Genomic DNA, 23448 nt, shown 5'->3' on the forward strand with positions numbered 1-23448 from the left:
CTTAATGCTTAACAGATACATCGTCTTCCCTGTTTTATTTTTGTTTGGTTTTAGGTTCTGAGGTTAATTTGGCACATCATATCCAATTAACTACAACAACACTGCTTCCAGGTCGAACTTCAGGTCTACTATAACCACTGCATTGAAGTCAGTGAAATTATGCTCCTTCATTTCAGTTTGGCTCACAAGATTTTATAAATTACATTTTTTGGACACAGTAGTTTTTTATACTATTAATTTTTCCTTATGTTTATTAAATTAGACAAAAGATACCACATGTGCCTGATTACTGCCTGTTCAAGAATAGGGTGGGGGACACAAAACAATTTATTCTGCAACGTTTGATGATTTTTAAATCAAATGAATTGTTTAGTGATCAATCAGTTTGGGTTAATCAACTGAGTAAAACTGAAAAGCAGCCCTGTAGGTAAGCTGGATTTGAAGGGCTTTATAGTAATCAGAACAGGAGATTTACGGATGCCTGAATATCCATGTAAATAATTACAAAGACGATGAACATCTAATTTGGGAGCAAAGTTTGGCATCAGACAAATGCTATTATGAACAAAGGGGACAGGGTCCTAAGCCAGCTTTAAATGAAACACATTTAATTAAGGCACCTCTTCTTCACTGGCTGTTCTTGAGCGTTAAAATTCCACCATTCCTGAAAGGGATTTGAACCTTTATAAAAAACTTACTGAAGTCAATGGGATTTGTTCCACTGATTTCACTGGGTTTTAGATAAGATCCTTTGTATTCTGTAAGGAAACTTTGATACACTGAGTTTCTGTAACAATTACCCTTTCTCCCTGCCAGACTACTAGCATTTTAAGGCTAGAGGACTATATTTTTTCTGAGTGTTTATTTAACAAGTTACATTATTTTAAGAAGAAAAACTACACTCTCACTCTATTCCAGGCAGATCTTGAGAGTTCTAGAGTAATTTAAGATCTCTTTCAATGCAAAAGGTGGCATAATGAGAACAGTTTTAAAGTACTGCAGAGACTGCTTGTTATAATGTACCTGCACACATCTGACTAGTCTATTTACTCACCATGAGTAGGGTGATTTACATGGATTCCTTGCTCATTAAGGGTACGTCTACACTTGCTCCCTAGTTCAAACTAGGGATGCAAATTGCTAATGAAGCGGGGATTTAAATATCCCACTCTTCATTAGCATGATCTCGCCAGCGCATTACTCGGTTACTCGGAAATGTCGAGTTATTTAAAAAAGTACTAGAACATTGGCGCAATATTTTAGGTGGTGTATTTTAATGCATGTTAAAAAGTTAATCCCTTTGCTGCAGTGAAACATGGCACAGTCCCTTTGGTGCTTCACAGTGATTAACTAATGGGCACAATAGCAGCTAATGTGTACTCACACAGAAAAAGTTAAAATATGAATACTGTAGTTAACTGAAATATCGTCAAACATCCATCTAAAGAAAGGCTTATGTCAATGAATGGAATGACATATCCAGAGTGGAAAATCAATACAAAAATGTTTTTGAAATCAAAGATTTTCATCATGATTCAGAGCAATAATCACCTCTGAACTGCCATCTCCTCATTGAATGTTTTGTTGGGCAAGTTATTCCTACTTTAATGAGGCAATAAAGTAGGGATTCAGAATGTGGAAGGATGGATTATTTAATCACTGTGTAGCTCTATCATGAGTCTTTTAAATTCATAATCACTCAGTCCCTTGTGTATTACAGGTATAAACATGTATCAAGTGACATAATCAACAGAAAATATCAGCAAGACATTTAAATTGATAAACCATTCACTCAAAATACAGCATGCAATGGGAATTTAGAATAGAAGAGATGACTAAACCTTTGTGAAAGAAAACCATTTATTAGGAAGCTCTAGGTTCACCAATGCAGCAGGCTCACCAATGAAACTAATCACCAATTAAACTGATAAATCACATTTCCTAAAAGATGAAATGGATGCATGGATAAGACTACACGACAGCTTGGCTCATGAATGTGCCTTAGTAGCTAATGTCTTTAATTAAAACTACCTCAGGGAAAAAGTCAAAAAGGTGTATGTGTTTCCTGCCAAAAGCATTAGGGAAGAAGAAATTACCTCTGACTATGACTATAGACTGGATAAGACAGACTTTAGACAGGTAAAGTATGCATTAAAGTCTTACCTTGTTTTTAGGATATTCAGAAACTGCAAAATTTCTGAAAATTGTATCAGTCTAAGGGCTCTTAAAAATCTTAAACCTGCATAAAAAGAGAATCAGACATAACTCCAGTGCATAGTAACCCATATTATTATAACTTCTGACTTACAATAGTAATAATCAATGAAGTCAACAGTATGTAGCATAAAGAATGTCAAATACCTTTGAAGTGTTCTTCCATATTTAATAGTCCCAAGATCTTGACCAGTTTTTCCTCAGTTAAATTTAGATCTATTTCTCTACCCTACCAGAAATGTGTACTGCAAGTACAAAGCTATGAAATGGGACCTCAAAACGATGGAGAAAAAAACCTTACTTAGCTTCAAATAGCAGTCTTGGTGCCCATACTCCTTACATTTGGAATGGCTAGCTAATGAAAATATAGATATACAACTCCCGAAAGCTCACAACTACCCCAGTGCTCAGCAAAAACTAAGAGATTAGGCGCAAGAATCTGATAACCTGTTTTTTTGAAAAAGCTAGACTGTGGATAGGCCTGATTAAATTGGTAATTCTTAATGACGTAAATACTTTTATTGTTATACTGCTCTCTATCCCTATCTGAAACTCCAAAACTTCAGACAAGATTATGTAGTTACCATGTACTGTGGCTTTAAAAAAGTAAAATTACTGCATTTGCTATCAAGCAAGGTGATAATTACAAGAAAAGACTTAACTTTGGTTCTTAGAAAAGTAATCATGTTTATAAAGAAATAGCATTGACTTGTCGAAATCAGGTTGCTTGGATAGCAATTCTCAGACAGCTGCAGGGTCAGACAGAGAGAGAGAGAAAATACCATAAAAGATTAAGGGCTTAAATTACTGAGAGACTTATATTGGTAGTAAACAATTTTGCTGTAGATCTTTGGCATATGATTCAAGGTACAATGTGTATTTTATATATACAGCTTATAAAGTTAGCCAGAGGCTTTGGGCATTTTTATTTTTTTTACTGCATAGCTGGGCCAAGAGTTACATAAAAATTGTTTAATATGGTAGTTTGACCTCTAGGGTTGGGCCTGGGGCAATGTCAGTCCATGTATCCTCCTTACTGACATTTTAAATTTAGTAACTACTAATATTTCTCAGTTAGCATCTCAACAGCATTTTCTGTTTTCAAAATGCTAAGGATGTGATGTCTCAGAAACCTCATCACATGTATAACGTGATTCACGCCAGTGGACTCCAGGGGGACTACTCACAAAAGAGAAATTATACACGTGCTCAAGTGTTTGCAGAGTTAATTTTCCAACACTCCAGCGAGATAATCACATATTAATTATTATCATTATTTCCAAGTGGTATACAGCCGCTACCACAAGGTCTGGGATCTCATGTGTAAAAGGGATAATACTTCACTGGCTACTTTACATGGATATTGTGAGAATTAATCAAGATTTGTATGGTCACCTGAGATCTAGATTCAAACTGCTCAGAATTACTAAATTTTCCATGTGATCCCATTTATCGAGTCAGTAGTTTAGGATCAGGTAACAAGACAGACTAATATACAGCATCCTGCTTGGAAAGAAAAGTCTGCTTCCTGAAAATAAAATCATCAAAACCTGCCAAGAAGCTTGGGAAAGGTTACAGTTAGCCCCAAAACCTCTATTTCCAAGGCCTCACCATGATCTGCGCCTATTTGAAATGGTCACACACAGGAGGCACAACCCACCAAGAAGCAAAGGGTTACAGAAAATTCTTCACTGTCTCGGGGAAAATCATTAACAGGGAGGGTCTACAATTGCTGTTGCCTACATCATTTTTCAGATATTCCTTCCGGCAATGGTATTTGAAAGAGAAAGTGAATGGGTTAGAAGTGAGCTTAAACACAGGACTGCTCAGTAGGACAATGCCTTCCTTTTTTCATGAGGATGTCTTTCTTGTACAGTTCTTGGCTTACTGACAAGGTGAGTCGTTTGAAATGAAGGTCAAGCATCAAACCCCAGAAACTATATATATAGTACTTGCCTTAAATGATAGCCAAAGATGGTAATTAGGCCTGGGTGGGATGCGGGGGCAAAATAACACTATCAATGTAGCATCTGATATTTTCTTATCTGTGGACCTGAACCTAAAACTCTAAAATAAGCTCTCTCAAGGTTTTGAAATTTCTGTTTAGCTTTGTCAGCCAATGTTTCTTTTTCATGCATTGCTGCACTTCCAAACAGAAGCCCGGGAAGGAAGTACTATCATAAAAAAGCAGACTCTCCAACATTTATTTCTACTCTGACTGGAAGCACGTGGGAAATGTTATCAGAATCTGCTCTGATGACACTTCCAGCTAATGGTTTCTGGAATGAATAGGTATGGCATTAAGGAAAAGCACGGGAACACTCAGGTGCCTCTGTACAAAACCCAAAGCTTTATACCTGTATTACAACTAGTGCTCTCAATGTAGGCTGTTTATTTCCTCTGATTTTTACAAAAATTAATTGCATGTATTTTAGGAGAAAAACACAGATGCATTATAAATGTTCAAAAATGTTTAGGAGTTATACAAAAATTTGCCCTTCTCTGAAACCTCATAGACTTTAAGGTTAGAAGGGACCGTTATGATCAACCTGCACATCTGATGAGAGTTTGGCATCACCATTCAAACTCAGATGGGACATCATCATTTTCCTGGGATAAAATTCTAAGCACAAAGCATATTTAAATGAGAACAATTTAGGGAAGCTACAAACATCCTCCAAAGTGGAGCCAGACAATGGGGTTACAGTGAAACACTCCTGTTGGACCCAGATGCCTCTTCTTGGATGGTTTATGCTGATGTTTAAGCTATAATGTATGTGTTAGGAAGAGCTAATATGCTTAGAGATGTTCACAATAAAGCTCCTATACAAAAAGTAAAAACACAGTGTATAAATGGTGGAAACAGACTTTGTAGGAACTTATACAGGTTATGGTCTGGCACCCTCCAGACTTCACCGGTCCCGGATGAGGGATTTTGCCAGTCCAGGGGAGGTCATTTCAGTTCCCCTCACCCCCCTAAGCTACCGCCAGCCCTGCTGCAACCACCGACCTCCCAGCTGGCTCCCCACACTTGCTGGTCCCCACTGCCCTGACAGCCTCCCCCCCGCCACCTCCGCATGCACCAGGCTATTGCTGCAGCACCCAGCAGCCCCACCACCTCTGTGCACTCCCAGCTTTTGCTGCCATGCCGGGCTCTCACTGCGGTGCCTGGCTCCTGCTGCCGTGCTAGTCAGTCCCACAGCCTGTGTGCACCCGGCTCCCGCAGCCCCACTATTGTGTGTGGGACTCCCACTGCCCTGCCAGGAAGTAAGGATGTTAAATAGCGAGTAATTTACTAGTCCACTAGTCGAGAGGCACTTCTGCATTCCTCCTTCCTCCCGCTGGGGCTCTTGTACATCTCAAAGGAGGAATGCAGAACTCCATGTGCAGCCCAGGGCCAGCGGGAAGTCCCGCTGACTCTGGGCTCCATGCTGCATGCCAGCTTTGAAATGTACAAGAGTCCCCAGTGGGGCAAGAGCCTTGGGCCCTGCACTTTGGGGGCCCCGTGCTGCTGAGTATACACCATCTACCGCTTGGGCCTGGGACCCCACTCCTAGCATCCTGCCTTGGGCCCTGCAAACCCTTTGGCTGGGCTTGTCCCTGGCTCCTAAGCATTGCAGTCAATTTCACCCCTTGACAGAAGAATTAACTAGTTAAACTGAGAGCAAAGGAAAAGGGGAGTTCTCATTCTTAAATGACTGCTGTGGAAAGGGATGCATGTGTTTAAATGTGTTTTGGGAGCTAAAGCATTTGAACATTAACTGCTCTATCCTCTGCAGCCCAATTACATGTGTTTGGAAAATCGAAGTAATTCAGAGGCTTCAATCCTTTCTTCAAACAGAATTCAAAGAACAGCTGCTGAAAGTGAACTTTAAGAGGCAGACTCAGATTAAATGAGTTTGCCCTGAGTAGATGATTGTCAGTATCATCTCGAGCTTAGCAAGGAGATGAAGAACGAATCGAGTACACCCCAAAGAGAGCGCCCAGAGACCACTTCATTCTGGTGCTGTATTTAATGACATGCCAAAAGCGAGCTCACAATCAAAGATGCTTCTGTGAGCAGATGACACACTAACCCTTTACTCACACTGATCAGTCTGCCATAGTACCAAGACTGTTGTCAGAAACAAAATGAGCTGAATTATTCTGTGGCTTGATAAAAATCAGGTTGCTATCCATCCAAGCACAGCAAACCCTGCTCTGCTTACATTAGCTTTAATTTGTTGATAAGACTAATTCAGTAATAACAATGGGTTCATACAAAAGGTCCATAAAAGTGACACTTTTCAGAGGTGAGGAGCGGCATAAAGCTAGCAACACGATGCTCCCTATTTATTGTGTTTCACTGATCGTTTGTCAAATTTTATCAGTTGATAGTTACAATGATGATTGGTCTGTCAGCCCTCCCAATGCACCAGGGATCTGAAATTCAAGCAGTGTTCTTTATGGCTTGTACATCAACGGTAATCAAGATTCTGTGATAGGAAGCTATTGCTAATCCTTCTAAAGATTTAACAGACAGAAATGAATCTTGCTCATGCTCCCACAGCCATGTCAGCTCTGCATATAACAACATTTTTGTAGCTCTAGCTATGAATACTATGTCTGGGATGCAATTCTGTCGGTGTAGGGAGACATGATCTTATTACTTCATAATATGGAACAACTGCAGAATCGCCTTGTCTGTATGATCAATAATCTCTCTTTGTTTAGGTAACATCACTTTGTAGTTCAGTAAACTCTATTTTGATTTCAGATTGATTCTGTATGTCAGATATTTCATTTGGATCCCTGCTCCTGCCTGGTTAAATTAATGACACAAATCACTGAAAAGAGTGTTCCAAATACATTTCTTTAAATTCATTCTCCTTTATCCCAGTGATCCACTTTATGTTGTAGTCATCTTTATGTGATGTGTCTTGAGTAGGCACCCAGGGTATCTACTGAAATATCATTTGTGATTAATCTTTCACACTTTTTCTACCCCTTTTTAAATATAAAGAAACTACTTCTCTTATCTAAGCAGACATAATGCATAAAGCATATGGTCCTATAGTGTCAACTGGCTCCAAAAAGTGACTCTGTTAAACAGGAATTTTCTTACTCAACACATCTGGTCTCTATATTGTAACTAAATTAAGTCTATATGATGTTCATGACTCCCAACCCGGCTGAACCAAAAGAAGGGAGAGAATGAACCAGATTCTATTCCTTCTTATACTTCATTAGGAGAATTCTTTACATTAGAAAAGTCGCACTGGTTAACTACATTGAATTTAAATCCATCTAGTTAAAACTATGCAAACTCCTAATATTGACACTTTTAAACCGGTGTCCACATCATTGCTTTGCTCAAATTGACTGACACAAGTTAAATTGATTTGAACAAGAACTAAACCACTTTAAGTATATCTACGTTTGCACAGGCTTAGCTAGATCAATGGATAATGCTCACTTAGGGGAGCCAACAGGATCACTGGGAAGTATGGGGGGGTGGCTCTATACCCCCAGAAGGGGTGGGGCCTCAGGTGGAAGGGCAGGGCTGAGGCAACCAGCCCTCGACACTGCCAGACAGCTTGATCTCCCCCATCTGCCTGCCTTCAGAGCTAACCAGGAGTGTGCTGCATGGGGCTCTGGAGACCGCCACTCACTGCTTCAGCAGCAATTTGAAAGGACTCTGACCCCCAGAGGACCAGTTGGGATTGGTCCTGGTTTGGGCAGGGGGCTGGACTCTATGACCTCCTGAAGTCTCTTCCAGCCCTAGGATTCTATTCACCACCTCTGCTATAATATCCATGGTGGCTGGGAGTCCCAGGCTGTTTAGAATTGCCAGGCCCTAGCTCAACAATCTCCTTTGCTCCCCCCCTGCTCTTTAATGTTTTTAGAAAGATTGTTCAGGAACTAGACTGATTTTTTAATAAATACAAAAAAAGGATGAATTAAACAAACATTCTCACCAATGAGAGATGCAGGTCTCCTGGCCTGCCTTTTCAAAAGTGAGAAAAAAGAAAAAGAAAAAAAAAAGAAAAAAAAGGAAAAAGGAAAGAGGAAAAAAGTAAGGATCCGTCTTTCCATGGTGGGCCTGATCCTTATTTTTAAACTTTCCATGGGCCTCCTGCAGCACCATCACGGACCACACATTGGGAACCTCTGCAGTAGACCATTAATTTCTGCATATATGCTCCAGGGCTGGAAGGCAGTTACATTAAAATAGAGGATGCATGACTGATGTACAAAGCTGTTTCAGTAGCAAAGAAAAAGGCATTTCCCCAGAATGTACACTGCAAAACAAACAGCATACATTTAAGTCTTAGTCTGCATACATTGCTAAAAGATGCAGTGAACATAACATTCTCCGCTTGTCATTCAAGCACTGATGCAATCTGCTCTACAAAATTAATGATTTCAAACGGATTAGTAAACAGCATCAATCAGGCTTACTCAAAGGTTACAAATCCCAACGAAGGGAACTCCTTTCAAGCATCAATGTAATTTGCAAAAGAGAACACAGGGAAATCCCCACAGATAAACTATTCACTGGCATAAGATACTATAGTCAGGGGATTTTTAAAAGGCACAAATGTTACCTGTGTGACTAACTCCCCTTCCCTTTTCCATGATTAGCAGGTAAGATTCCTTTTTACCAATGGGATTTTGCTTGGACTGTTGGCTCATTCATGAAATAATTTTCCATCGAGACACTGATGGTCCCTTTCTCATTCATGTGTTTGGTGTAGTGCACATTATTATTCTCCAAATATTCTGGGACACACTATTTACTTCAGTCTGCAGCATAAGGGGCTTTGCGTAACACTTCCTTTCCCTGCTTCCCACAATCACAGGAGTTTCACAACTGAGGAGTTCCTTCCGTATAATCTAAGCTTCCTCCAGAAGTTTTAGTGTTTGTGGTTTTTCAGATGTAGGGTTACTAGCATGCTCATAACTTATGCCATTTTATTTCTGACACTAGACAAATACTAAATATCCATTTATGCTCCTACTCCTCAAAAGAAGTACTGTAGAATAAGATGAATATAATTTTTGGTGAAAATCAAACACATTAATTAATAATCAAATACATTAATTAATGGTCAGTCCTATCCCATACATGACCAAAACTAAATATTTTATTCAACACTCAAAGCACAAGAACTCCTTTCTGGGAAACCAGATATAAACTGATCTGATAATTACACAACAGAGTGGCCATGAAACCAGAGACTAGTTTCCCTGTGGGCAAAGAGCTTTTCCAGGATGCAAAGCCCCTAGATTGGTTTTCCTAACCCTAAATCGCCCAACCTGCTCTGCAGAACTGCATAGGATCACCCCCACCCCATGAGGATGGAGTTAAAAAGGTACCCGAGAACTCTGACATGGAGAAAAAGGCACAATGAAGTGTAGGTCTGTACGCCCATGGTCAGCACATATATGGGAACAAAGAGATAATTCACAACAATAAAAGCAATAACATGATGTACTCAGAAAGTTTTGCTTATATGGCTCTGCTTGTCAGTGTTATATAAGGGTATAACAGATCAGAGCTTACACAGCACGGAAATCTACTGCCTATGACCCATAGCAGAAAAATTGGATTAAGGGCATAAGATGATCCTAAACCTTCAAAGCTTTGTCATTTGTGTTTTTCAGGCAGTGCTACAAAAATGTCCCTTTATTAAAGGTCTTTGCTGCACACATCTGAACTATTCTTTACCTGGCCTCATACCCGTTAAAACAATAAAGGAAAGTGTAGTAATAACCGGAATGACTGCCTCGTATCCCCCTTACTGTAGAATGCAGCCTGAACCTGAATCCGGCACTCTCTGGTCCAGCAACATACATGGTCCTGGGATGCAGAGTGGTGGCCAGCTAGGATTCTGGCAGCAAGGGGCTAGGAGCATTGCCGGGCCGGTGGCAGGGGGGCCAGAAGCCAGGAGTCTGCTCAGGGCTGGGAGCTCAGCATGGCAGGTGGTCCAGGAGCCAGTGGCTGGGAGCCCAGTCAGGGCAGGGACTGGAACTGGGATGGCACAGTCAGCAGTTGGGAGAGGAGCCTGGGAGAAGGGGATGGCAGCCATGAAGTTAATGGCTCCCTGCAAGAGGCCAGAGGCTGGCAGGAGGGGGCTAGCAGTAGCCGCCACCACCACTCCCCCGGTTCTAGCAAACTCCCTAGTACGGCACCCTTGGGACCTGACCAGGGCAGTCCGACCTGTACTATATCCTGCATCTAAACAGTTGTGAAATGCATTAAAATTCCTTTCTAGAAGAACATTTAACCCCTTTACAAGCAGCATTTTACATCTCCTGTGAAGATTATGCATATTGCATAGTGGCCATTTAAGGAATGGTACTTCTGCTTGAAGCTGACTAAAATCTATATCCTTGCAAACGCACTAAATGAACTTGAAAAATTAACTCTAAAAAGCTTCCCCTTGGGGAAGGATTCTATTAGCACCATAGGCAGGATCACAACAAAGAAAAAGCATCCAGATGACAAGTTTGGAAGGAGAAAGTTTAAGGTTATAGCTGGACCTTACCCCAATAGGCACCGACCCTATAACAAGACACCAAGGAGTGTCGAAAAGTGTGTTGCTCCTCCTTTTCAGGGACACTATGTCCAGCTTTGACCCGGTATCCATTTTGGAACAGTTCTCCTAGAGACTTTTTACGCCGCCTGGTTGTTCGGTAAGTCTCAGTCCGAGTGCCCCCGGTGGGGTTGTGGTAGACTAAAATCTTGCTTGGTATCATGCCTATGGAGCATCAGGGTCAGTAAAGGCTGAGTGTAGACAAAACTGTATTCCACCCTCTGTTTACAGCATTCTCTGATAGCAAAGACAAACGTGTCTTTACCCTTCCTTTTCCTAATTCAGTACCAAATGGGAAGGAGACTGATGAGCAAAAATGGTCTCTCTAATACCACTTCTCTCTGGAAGCAGACTAGTTTTGTTGGGCAGAAGAGGCTGCAAGATTCTCCTGGACACATGGCCATCAAAAAGCAACTCAACAGATCACCGGCATCGCTGCTGACGGGAAACAAGCAAAATGAATCCCTACCCTACCCAAATTCAACGCCCTAAAAACGCACAGGGAACATCACCAAGTTCAAAGCCAAATCAGAATGGCAGGAAGGCAGACAGGCAGTACAGATGCTCATCCAATCTGTGATGTACCAGAGCTTAAAAGCCACCTTCTATCCGGATATTACCACATAAGCTTCTTTCAGACACACCAAGGAAGAATACATGGAGAACCCCCACGCCCAACCCAAAATCCACAAGGCTGATGCTTCCCAGCTGGAGGGAATAGTTTACTCTAATAGAAGAAGGGAGAGATTTGGACCACATGCACGAGAGGCATAGATTGTTGTTCCAATTGTTCCTTTGACTGCATTACATGCCTTCTCTTCTGGTTAAATCGTGTATACTGAAGGCAAGGGTCACGTAATCAGCCAACTCGTACAGGATTTCTTTCCAATGAAATGAAAAAAAAAAACAGAATAAAACAAAAACAACCGACCTTCAACTAATCCTGGGTTAATGACATCTATAGGACTGAATTTAAAAAATGGCTTTAGCTATAAAGCAAATGTACTGGAAGCAGGCAGCATTAGCTCTCTCAGGCAGACTTGTTGTGGATGGTCACAAAAGGGGATTTTCATTCAACTTGGCTCCCATCTAATGTGCTTATCTTAATAATATTTTAAAGAGGCATTTTTAATAGGCGATTTTTCTACATGGAATCCAACCATTTTCCAGAAAAGGAAGAGATTTTGAAAGCCACAGCAGTTTTGAGGAATATACAAATGACTGATGAAGTACTGTGTGCTTTCTTGAGCTATCTTTTCACTTTGAATGTGACATGTAGAATCACTTGGTCTTTGTTCAGAAGAATCTGTGTATGTAGCACTTCAAATTATTTGCATACAGAAAATGCCATAAATACTCATGTGTCAAAGGGTGATTGTATTGCTTAATCTATGCAACACTATGCATTTACAATGCACCATAGGGCATACAAGGGCAAAACTCCACTAAGACCAGTGGGAAACAAACTCTTTATATATATTTAAATACATGGGCAATTAGAATGATTCTATTCAGAGCTAGAAGGATTTTACAAAAGGCAATCCTTAACAGTGTTACTCACTGCATCTAGCAAAGTCACGTTGCCAGAACTTTATATCATTTAGAGTATGCCGTTTGTTTTCTGCTTGGATTTTAATCAGCGTGGGGAATCAAATTAGCCTGATATGAAACATACACATATTATTACTGAACTTTACATTGCATTTAGATCATAACATTTTGGCAGTAAAGCCCATGTATCTTACGAGCCACATAAAGCTCGGAGCACAATCTGTGCATGTATAATAAATAGCAGTACATAAGTCTTATTTAAATTGGAGCATCTACAGTTTGGACCTTCATCATTTGACAGCATTCCTTTAATTTTCTCGGCTTTATGGTACAAGATGGGAGGCACTGATCTATATACTCAGATGTATATTGATCAACTTTCCAGCATGGTTTTAGTAACCACTGTGTTGATGGGCTCCCGGCCTTGCAGTTTACAGGTGAAATTGAGGTCCTGAGTGTTTGGGGTCCAAAATCAAAACAGCCTCTTTCCCTCTAACACAAACAGCACCATTTTTCAACTCGCTTGGTATTTGCCTAAGATCATCGCTGGTCAAAAAAGCAGCTGTCTGAAGCTTAACTCAGCACACAGCAGCAACACTTTGCGGACGACGAAAAGAAAGACTCTGGAACACTAGAAGTCACTGTTATCCAAACCATCACTGAAGGGGAAAGCACTGGTATGACTGGATACACAGATAGAGATAACCACAAAGAATCCTTTCCGCCACCTCTGACTATTCAAAAGACTGCCCCTCATCCTACCGAACATATCGCCGGCCATATCAGTCCTGGCTTTTGTGATCACCCGGCTAAGTTATTGCAACTCATCATGCCTGAGTATGAAAATATCAGCATAAAACCTCTTCCGTTAACCTGGAATGCACCAGCCCTCTTCTCAACAACAGTATCTAATGGCAGCCTGTTACCCAAGTGTCTCACTCACTACAATAGCTTCCAAAAAGATACCAAGTCAAAATCAAGGTCAGACGTTAATCTGCAAGGCCCTCCATGGAAACAGGTCAAAATACCTGAGAGTACTTTCCTCTTTGCAAGGATGACTTCCCTTGGAAGCTATGTGGAGCTGTGAACATCTTGAGGAAGAGAACAAGAGGGCTTTCCTCTGCAGAAAGGCCTAGTCTTGGCTCTGGGACTGCAGGAATAAGAGACTATGGTGCACTTCCTATCCTCTCTTGGACAGGGTGAGGGGCAAGCCATGGGTGGAACTTTGGCACTGCTATCCAGAACGCTGGCCACAGTCTTGTATAGGTCAACAGCAAATTATTCTTTCTCCTGGAGCAAGAGGGAAATGGAGAAGGGATTGTGCATCGGTGGAGTGACTGATTCCCAGTGCTGGAGCAGGCAGCTTGTGGCCTAACGACTAGCTCAAAGCAGTACTTAAAGGTAAGATCAAGCCCAGTGGTGCGCAACCTTTTTTCAACCGTGACCCCCATATACTCATGTTGCGACCCCCAGGATAATTTGAACAGTGTGGCATGGCACTTAGATCTTGGCAGCTGTGGGCTGGGCCCGGCCACAGTTAGCCCTGCAGCGTGGCACGGCACTTAGATCCGTGTGGCTGTGGGCTGGGCCCGGCTGTTGGTGGTCCCCTAAGAAGACATCCGTGACCCCCTTGGGGGTCGCGACCCACAGGTTGCGCGCCACTGATCTAACCCACACATAAAAAACAACAAAATCCAGCAAGCACATTGCTACGCAGGGGGAATCACATTGGTACATGATTTCCAATTATTTTTTTTACTGATTGACAGAGTCGATTTTATGGACTGATTTTGTACTAAGGCAGCATGAAGTACTATGTAGGGAACTCTTTCTCCTTTAAAATTGTTAACAGATTGCATTCTTACTCATGCTATCTCCTGATGGTATGACTGAATAGGCAGCCTAACTGGTATTTATCCCTCTAATTTTCATTTGCCCTCATTCAAACACCATAAAAATATGCACAGAAAAAAAATCCTATACATTCAAAAACATTCTCCAGCCCCCTGTATATTTTTTCCTTGGGTCTTTCTTCACGAGGCTTATGTTGCAAACTTCTCTGAGTGGTGAGAATCTTGTTAAGTCCTTACAAAAAGACAAACATCCCACTACACGGTGAAAAATGTGACACCAACATGGAAAATACAAACTCAGCTTCTTATGAAAGCAGAGCTGTGAACTTATTTCTTGCCACACAGTCATGAGCAAGAAGTCTTACCTTGCATCACACTCAGAAGACCTCATCCGACATGGTATTAATACCAAAAATTAGGCACGTCACACAGCCTTTTGCTACTTTGTGAAGTATCCCTGAACATACAACAGGTTACAGATATACTGTAACAAGCTGTGATTGGGCCTTATCTCATAGGTAAACAGGGCAGGGCACTGTTTGGGTGCAAGATTTGTAAGTGGCACACTTTCCCTGAGTCAGAACCGAAGCATTATCATCCCACTGGGTAGAAGCAAGTACCATTTTTCAGATGAGGTGGAGAAAGCTGACAGGAAGGGGAAAAGTTGAGAAAAGCACCTCACTAAAAGAGAAACGTAGCAGAGGAAAAGAGGCTGTATCGATTCCTAGTAATTTTCTATTCATTTCACACTTCTGTGGTCCTTTCTTGATGCTATCATTGGGATTATACAAAATCCCCATTTAATGCTTTGCTTCTGGAGCCAGGAGGGCTGACAGACTTGCCGGTGCCCTGGCCGAGGTATGGCAGGGGTGGGTCCAGCTTTGCACTCCCAGCGTTAGGGGGTCCGGCTCCACACTGATGGGAGGGTGGGGCTATGGGCAGAAGGAGCGCGGTTGTGGCCGCCAGTCTTCAGTGCCGCCCAGAACATGCCGTGTCCCACTCCCACCAGACAGTCCTCAGAGCCACCCGGAGAGCACTGTGCGGCACTCCAGTGGCAATTTAAAGGGCTTGGTCTCCAGTCCTTTAGCAACAGTGGTAGCCAGGAGACCTGGGCCCTTTTGAATCACTGAGCTCAGGGGCAATTGAGCCCTATGCCCCTCCCAACAGCGGGACTGTCCAGAGCACTAAACATAAAACGCCGTTTCTTAATGTTCCTGTTACAATCAAGCTGGCACTTGGAAGGAGACGTTACATTTCAGTAAGCTATCCTTGTGAGGAGGCGGTGGATGAGGGCTGCTTTTTAAAAAATATATGCACTCATTACAACGCAATACGATGTAGTTTAACTTCACAGAGAAATCACACGTCAGCATGTTTTGTAATTTTCTATGGCATTCATCAGGAACAAATTACGCTAATACAGGACTATACTATTCCGAAAGGTTATAACCATGGGGCAGGACAGAATGACAAGGAGAAAGGCAAAAGAAGGACAAAGACCAGTCTCAAAGCTTGAATCATGCTGCAGGGTGCTGTGTGAAAGAAGATCTGCAGTGGCGTTTTCTTTGCTCCTATGACTCACAGGGCATAGGACACAAGTGCCAAGAAAAAGACGGATATGCTATAAAATAAGAAGCGAAAAGGAGTCAAAATAATTCAATTGTGTTCAATTTGTAAGAGGTTATATATACACTGGCCAGGAACTTCAGTTCAGTAATGCCTATAAAATAGATGTTTCAAAGAGATTCAAGATGGCTGATATAGATTTGTATAGCGTGGGTGATAAAAAAACCCAATCTGCTGTAAGACGGCACATGGGGTGGCTAGCCGAGATCAATAAGAATGCATAGTGTCCTGACCAAACACATGCTAGACACTTTAGAAAGGATTTGTCACTGAAAAGGAGTGCACGGTCATTCACCATTGGGAACGATCCATGTTTCATAGTGTAAAATCTTAACGTCACATGTGAAGTGTCAGATCAAGGACAGGACCAGGCCATATTCTCCAAAGAAGACAACAAAACATGCTGCTTTTCCACCAGGTACTGTGACTTAAATGTTTTACAAAAAGAGAACCATGAGACCAAGAGACCATAAGCTCTTCCTAGCCTTCCACATGCCAGTGTGTGCAGCATGCACACACAAACACACCCCTCTCGCTTTAATTGGATTTTGTTACAAACTTAAATTTATTCTGATAAGGTGTAGGGTTTGGAGGGACCCAATCCAACCATTAAATTCCCTGATGTAGAATAATTCCAGCAAAGGGAGCATTAGTGCAAGGTTTCATAGCTCCACCTGGTTTTGGAGGAACTATCCCCCTCTTCCTGAAACTCCCTCAAAGACGTTGTGAGTTTTGTGATGTGGACATATATACCAATTAGATATAAGACTAGCCTCTCAGCTTATTTTCAGCTGAACCACCAAATAGTTAATTGATGGCAATGACCTCCACTCACGACCAGGCCGGATGTGAACCTGTGTCTTAGGAGAAAAAAAATGTTGCTTTTACTCTCAAATCACCATCATGGCAAATCCAAAGGGACAGAGACTTTTTGCATATCAACTGCCACCTAAATGGATCACTAGCTAGGGCCTTAAGATGGTTCACGCCTATTCACAGATGCTCCATCCTAAATTTGTGTGTATTTGAAAAATGGAAGCAGCCATTTCCTATTGACTTGCCTGCTAGCACTCCAAGAGCATCTTCCAGGTACTCCAGGTGCTGTTACCCCACTGCTATTCCCAGGACAAATTTCCAAAAGCCAAGAGGAGTGGGAGAGAATCCAGAAGAGCCTCGCAGGCTTGCTTTCACCTTTTGAGAAGTGGTGGCCTGCAGTATATCTGGAGTGAGGCTTTCATAAGCAGGGAGGAAGGAGAGACTGAGTATTAACCGCCAAGAAAAAATAAGAGCTGGAATAGTGTAATTCCATTCACAAGCTATCCACATTTGACTTAATATTTTCTCATGCAGGGAGAGCCAACCAAACAATCCTCGTTTGTCACTCTTCTTCGCGGAAATGTGACGGTCAAGATACCATTCCAAGACAATATGATGCCTGTCAATCACCCTTGCCAATCCTGTGATGTTGGAACCATTTTTACGGTGGGGATGCTGAACTGTGCTCACCCCCTCCCTGCCTGTTCACGCCTCTCACTGCTCCAGACTGGAGTCACACTTACAGTTGCCTACACTCCTGGACTGGACATCATTGCCACAAATGGGGTCTGATATTTCTGGTCAGGGAGAGTTCACAATCTGCCCATAGCTGGAGGCGGCTACAGAGTCCATGGCCTGGAGCAGAGTCCAAGACCGGTGGCTGGACCTTGAGCGGCAGTGGAGCCTCCAGGGCCAATGGCCTGGACCCTGGGGATGGTGGAACTGGGAATAAATAGCAGGACCCTGGAGGGGCCTCCCAGAGGCTGGCAGTAGAGCTGGAAGAGCCAGTGTCGAGTTCACAGGGGGTCAGGATATGGGTGCAGGGAAGCCAGATGCAAAACTCCTTCACATCCCTACTTCCTGTCCCTGTCTGCCAATCCATGGCTTAAGAATCATCATTAGCATAAACTTCTTGTTAATATTATTTACCTTCAGCAATGTTATGTATTTTCCCAACACACCACAAGAATTCCCAATTCTGATAGCTGTTAGGGGAGCAGGATTCTCACTATGAAAGGGTTACAAACACTAGATTTCAAAAGACGAAGAATTAACAGGGAGGTTGTATAAAGAGGCAGCAAGACAATCCATTGAAATATAAGGATTTTACACTAATCCTATTGTGACTATTTCTCATCATGTCACATGGCAGCCCACACATTAAATCCCTGAGAAGCCTGACTTACCCCAGAGAACAGGATATTATATAAAACAATCCCAGCCTCAGAAATAGGCAAAACTGATCTAGAATGATCATATCCACTCCGAATGTAGTATTGTGTGTCAATGACTGGCTCAGCCACCTGGAATTAGGACTAACTCGTAGAGATAAAAAGGCCTTTCCCACAGCAATGTGGCAAGTGTGTACATGTAGCTAAGCAGATGATGACATTGCATCTTCAAGCACATGCCAAAATGTCCCACCACTAGGACTGTGTGTTGGCTTGACTCGGTGATAGGTGGGAGACATGACCGGGGGCAGAGGAGGGGTTGGCACCACATCAAAAAATGAAGAACTGGAACATCTCCGAAGCATCACACAGATACATTTATGCACACAGATGAGGGATACACACATGATGGAATACATTCCAAAAAGTCTCCAGGAGCGGATCAGAAAAACACCAGCAGCATTTGGGAAGACAAGGAGATGCTTTACCTCCATGATGTTATCTATGCCAAGCAACAGCATCACGGAGGTCAATCCAGATTTCAGATGTAGCCACCAAAAGTTCTGAATATCTCTTTGATTTAAAATACAGCACAACAAATACAGTGTTCCTCACCCTATTTGCCTGTGAGAAGTGTCCCTATATTCTTGAGTACGCAGATCATAATTTATGGAGGTACCACCTCTTTGGCCTGGAGATGACCAAAGAGCAGTGAAGGAGTGGTGCTGAAATACTATTGCCACCAGGATCATTACCTCTTAGGGGGCAAATATTGCACAAACTGCCCTCCAGTAGTTGGAGCGTCAAACCCCTATCCAAATATTTCTACTTGCAAATTGTCTCATCTTCTAGTAGTTGGTCCACGACGACCATCCTGAGATAGCTGAGAGCAATGAAGTATCAAAGAGCAGCTGCCAGAGGAGGCAAATTGAATTAGAAACATAAAAGTAATGCCAAATCTGGAGTTTTTGCTTATTTAGCAACACACATTCTTAAAACAACTTCTTCTTAGCAGGGTCAATCCATTTTTACCAGCCTGCATTGACTGCTACATTCTGATTGGCAACTGATGGAGCAGCTGAGATAGTCAAGAAGGCTACCCTAGCAATAATTCTGGCCTGACCTGTAGTAGAAACTACAAAGATTTCATAAGGAAGCTTATTTGTGGGCAATTTCCTGTCCAGTTGTGCAGACAAGACAGGTGTGGAAAGTTTATACATTTTCACATCAAATCTGCTAAGGAATGGCACTGATCAAAAGAAAGCACCAAACACATACCTGAAATGAATGATTTCTGAAACTTCACTGCAGAGGATTTAACAGAGCTCCATATTAAAAAGCTTCTTGCACTAGAAGAGGCTTGGAAAGACAGGAAAGCAGTGGAAAGGTCCAAGAACACGGAGATGTAATGAGCAAGCAAACACTGCCCTCTAAGCATCATTAGCTTTAGTGTTCGTGGCTTCCTGGCAACCTGTCAGGTGCAGTACAAACGGTTCCAGAAAGGCCATTAACTTCAGTGAAGCCTCTGTACAGCAGAGAACTGCCCTCTCATTTGTGGATTTGACATCCGTATTTTCTCCACTGCTTTTGTTTTATTATTTAAAAACTTCAGACAATATTAAACCAGATGCTGAACTGAAGGTGATGCCAGAGCCAATGAATGCTGCATGTCCCTAGGCCAGCTTGGAATCAGAAGCAAATCTGCATATTGGGAGTAAACCCAAACGTTATAAGAGAGAACTTTAGGTCCTAGGTGGCTTGATGGAAAATTCACACGCTGAGTCTGAGAGGTGCTCAGCATGTGTAAGTCACAGAAAAGTTGTGCCACTGAATGGATTCCTGTATTCATGCCCTACACACACGGAACCGTCTTTGTTCAGACTGTGCATTGTGAGATATCATTTGAAATGAGTAACTCACTGGTAAAAACAACAAGGTAAAATGGATCCCTTATTAGGCAGGAGTGATTAAGCACACGTATCTTCAAGTAATGAGGGTTTATCCCAATTATATATAAGTGGTCCTTGAGATAGCAAGAAGGAGACAAGGTAAATCAGTAAAGAACAGAAAGGAATCCCCCCAAAATGGAGCAGCATAGGATTCACTTAATCACTATTGCAAAAAGCTGAATTGTAGCTGGACCCTCGTGTCACAGAAGTCGATGGGCAACAGATCCGCCTAAACCAACCCGTAGTGCAATTCCTTTCCAATCCCCCCTCTGCACCACCTCCAAACCTAGACGCGTAGCGTTACTACCTGACAGGCTCCAGAAAACCTATATCGCACCCCACTCAAGTTCTGTAAGTCACACCATTCCCGCTGCTTCTGGCATGCTCTGCAGCTGCATAGGAAGGGTCACATTTTTGCTGAGACCAATATCTGAGCTGACAGGAGTAAGAGAAATTGTCCTTGCTCACCCAACCCTAATGGGACTGTTGGCTCACCAGTGCATAGCTGAACGCTGGAGCTAATGAAATGCATTGGTGAAGAATCCTGTTCTCAGTCTAAACTAGTCACGTGAGTCAGTGAGTTCTGAAACTCATATTCCCCTGGAGTCAGACACAATAACTATCAAGTAACCCAAATGTACTCTCCCCACATTCATGCTCTTTTGACTATGTCTTCCCTCAGCTGGGCCCCTCTCTGTATCTAGTACCAGCAAGGAGGGTTATTTTTCAAAAACTCATATACTTTTACAGCCCTTCTGTAATGACTTTTTTTACACCATTTGGCTTGATACAGGGTAGTCAAACACTGGAATAAATTGCCCAGGGAGGTCGTGGAATCTCCATCTGTGGAGATATTTAAGAGTAGGTTAGATAAATGTCCATCAGGGATGGTCTAGACCGGTCCTGCCATGGGGGCAGGGGACTGGAATCAATGACCTCTCAAGGTCCCTTCCAGTCCTAGTATTCTATGATACATACAATATACAGTTCGGCAGAATATATGTAATGTAAGTGAGGCACAGGGACATAATTACATCAAAAGATTGCTGGTGCCATCATAAACCATTTGAGCAAAGCAACAATGACCTCCGATGCATCCCAAAAAGCCCCTATGTATCATGTTACCCTTGCTGTTCAATGTTGCCTTGTCTATTTTATTTCTTATTTTCAAATAAAATCTGGTCAGAATGTTTACAGAAATATATACACTGTCCCATTCTTATGGTCAGGGAACTCATGCTCTTGATGGCATCCAAAAATATCTTGAGACCACAAATTTGTGGACCTGTGACAGTGTTTTGCTTTTTGACTTCTGCCAGAGTCATAGATTTGAGCTATATTTTAAGAAAAAAAATTGAAAAATAGAAGCTTTTTGTTAAAAGAATAACCAAAAGAATTCACATGGGTTGTTCAGTTGTTTTGTAACAATATGCATCTATTGCCTTCACTTTAATGGCTTATATTATTATGTAATATTTAAAAAAAAAATACATTAAATACTCCCTAATCTTGTCTTATATTTATTTCTATAATAATCTCCCAAGGCTAGGGATAAAAATGGCTCTCAGAAATAATAATGAATCTCTTTTTCTATATGAAAAAACTCTGTACACAGAGCACCAACAGTTGGGTTAAGTCGTCAAGATCCATCGAGGTTAGAATTGAACTTTACACTGAGGCCCTCCCCAAGACACTTTAAATCACTAATTCCAGCAGACACAGAAAGCTTTGCCATTCCCATGTACCACTTCACAAACCCCTCAAGGATAGTACACTTAGAACAGCATGCAAGGAACATCCTTATCTAAGGACAGAAAGTCTAGTAATACCCTCATGAGGAGGAGAGCTGGCTGAATTATTCATTGTGAATGAATTATGTAAATGTAGTCCCTATCCTCTTTGTGAATCAAATCTGATTTTGATGAATGTAACTCCTAAGCGTGCACTGGCTATTTTAGACAATTTTCAACCCCGGGGTTGTTGTGAGCTCTTCATTGTGACAATTTGTGATGCATGTTTAGTCACCTAAGTCACATTGCTTTCTTTCCACTCAATGACTGAGTGACAGGATACATTTAAGCAAGAAAATGATGAATGATGCACAAAAAATCATTGCATACTCTTACTCACACATGTGTGCCCATGTGAAAGTGGGGGTTGACATAAAGTACATGCACTTTCCTTAGATTCACTTGGAAAACAAAAACCAATATATCTGCACAGCTGCTCAGGGATAGCTTTTAAAAAAGGCACATAGATGTGGTCAAACTGATAAGGTACATAACTAACTCTATTCTTCCCTCAGTCCCTCTTAAGCCAATTTTCTAATAATTTTCTTAGGCTGGGGAGTAAGAAAAAACAGATTGGCCAATACAAGAAACATTTTTGATCAATTTCTGAATAAATAAGAACATTTTCCAGGGTGAGGCTGGTTACATTAAATGGCATGCTTGTATAGGCTCCTGCCTTTGAAACGTTAGTGGCAAGGCCCAGTCATGATGGCTAACCCAGTGCCTCTTCCTGGTACTTCACAATGAGAAATCCAGATGCCGTGGTATCTGCTGTATTAATTTCAATATACAGGTTGAACCTCTCTAGTCCAGAACTCTATGGTCCAGAAACCTCCATCGTCTGGAATGATTTTGGTTAGCCAGATGTCCCCTTATCATGGGTGTGGCCAACTTTCCCACAGTCCCATAAAGTTTGTTTATAGCCACTAGACCTAGTGCTCAATGTTCTGTGCTATTATTTAGCTCTAATTTACCCCTAAATGTCCTCTAACACCCCAGTAAGCAGTGAAAGTGTGGGTAATGCTGCTAGACAATATTGACCTCCCGTGAGCTGCAAAATTCTCTGGTTCGGAACCTGTCAGGCCCCAATGCTGCCAAACTAAAGAGGTTCAACCTGTACTATACAGGCCTAACTGTTAACATAACCCAGTTATTATCCAATGTCAAACCATGTAAAATACTGTTTGGAATTTGGTGTACAGAGGCAACTGCCTGATTTGTACCATGCAACACACATCATCACAAATCCTTTGAACTTTCCATTAAAGATAAAGCAAAGATGAAAAAAGTTAAAGCATTTGAATTGTAAAGTCTTTGTTATTTTAAAATCCCTGGTTCACGTTAGTTGCGGAGAATTTTTAGAAGGAAAAGCCCAACAACTTGACAGTCTCTCAGATGGTAATAACCGTCCTTTTGGGGAAAGGAGAAGTAGTTAATTGATGATGAGTAGTCCTGTAGAACTTTAGAGAATTATATAAATAGTATCATGCACTTTTGTGGGCAAAACCCACTTTCTCAGATGAGTGGAGAAAAAAGGGGGAATCTCCAAATTTATAACAGAGAAGGAAGGGAGGGTGGAGAAAAAAAACCCTGTCAATTGTAGTGCCAATATGAATGAGGCTATTGAGTGGGCTCCAAGTGTCCCATACTTGGCATTTGATGTCATTTGGGTGTTGAAT

The 23448-nt window shown here is 41.8% G+C and overlaps 1 protein-coding gene across 20 annotated transcripts in view; it reads right to left on the reverse strand.

The window, feature by feature from the left end:
* KCNMA1 (potassium calcium-activated channel subfamily M alpha 1) overlaps positions 1 to 23448 on the reverse strand; it is a 755813-nt gene that overhangs the window by 242898 nt on the left and 489467 nt on the right. For all 20 annotated transcript variants that reach the window (XM_075934712.2, XM_075934716.2, XM_075934715.2 and 17 more), the window contains one exon: positions 2164 to 2239. In XM_075934712.2, coding sequence (XP_075790827.1) covers positions 2164 to 2239 — 76 coding nt within the window. The remainder of the gene's footprint in view (positions 1 to 2163; positions 2240 to 23448) is intronic.

The sequence above is a fragment of the Pelodiscus sinensis genome, chromosome 8 (genome assembly GCF_052426305.1).
Source record: "Pelodiscus sinensis isolate ZL-2025 chromosome 8, ASM5242630v1, whole genome shotgun sequence".
In the NCBI taxonomy this organism is placed as follows: domain Eukaryota; kingdom Metazoa; phylum Chordata; order Testudines; family Trionychidae; genus Pelodiscus; species Pelodiscus sinensis.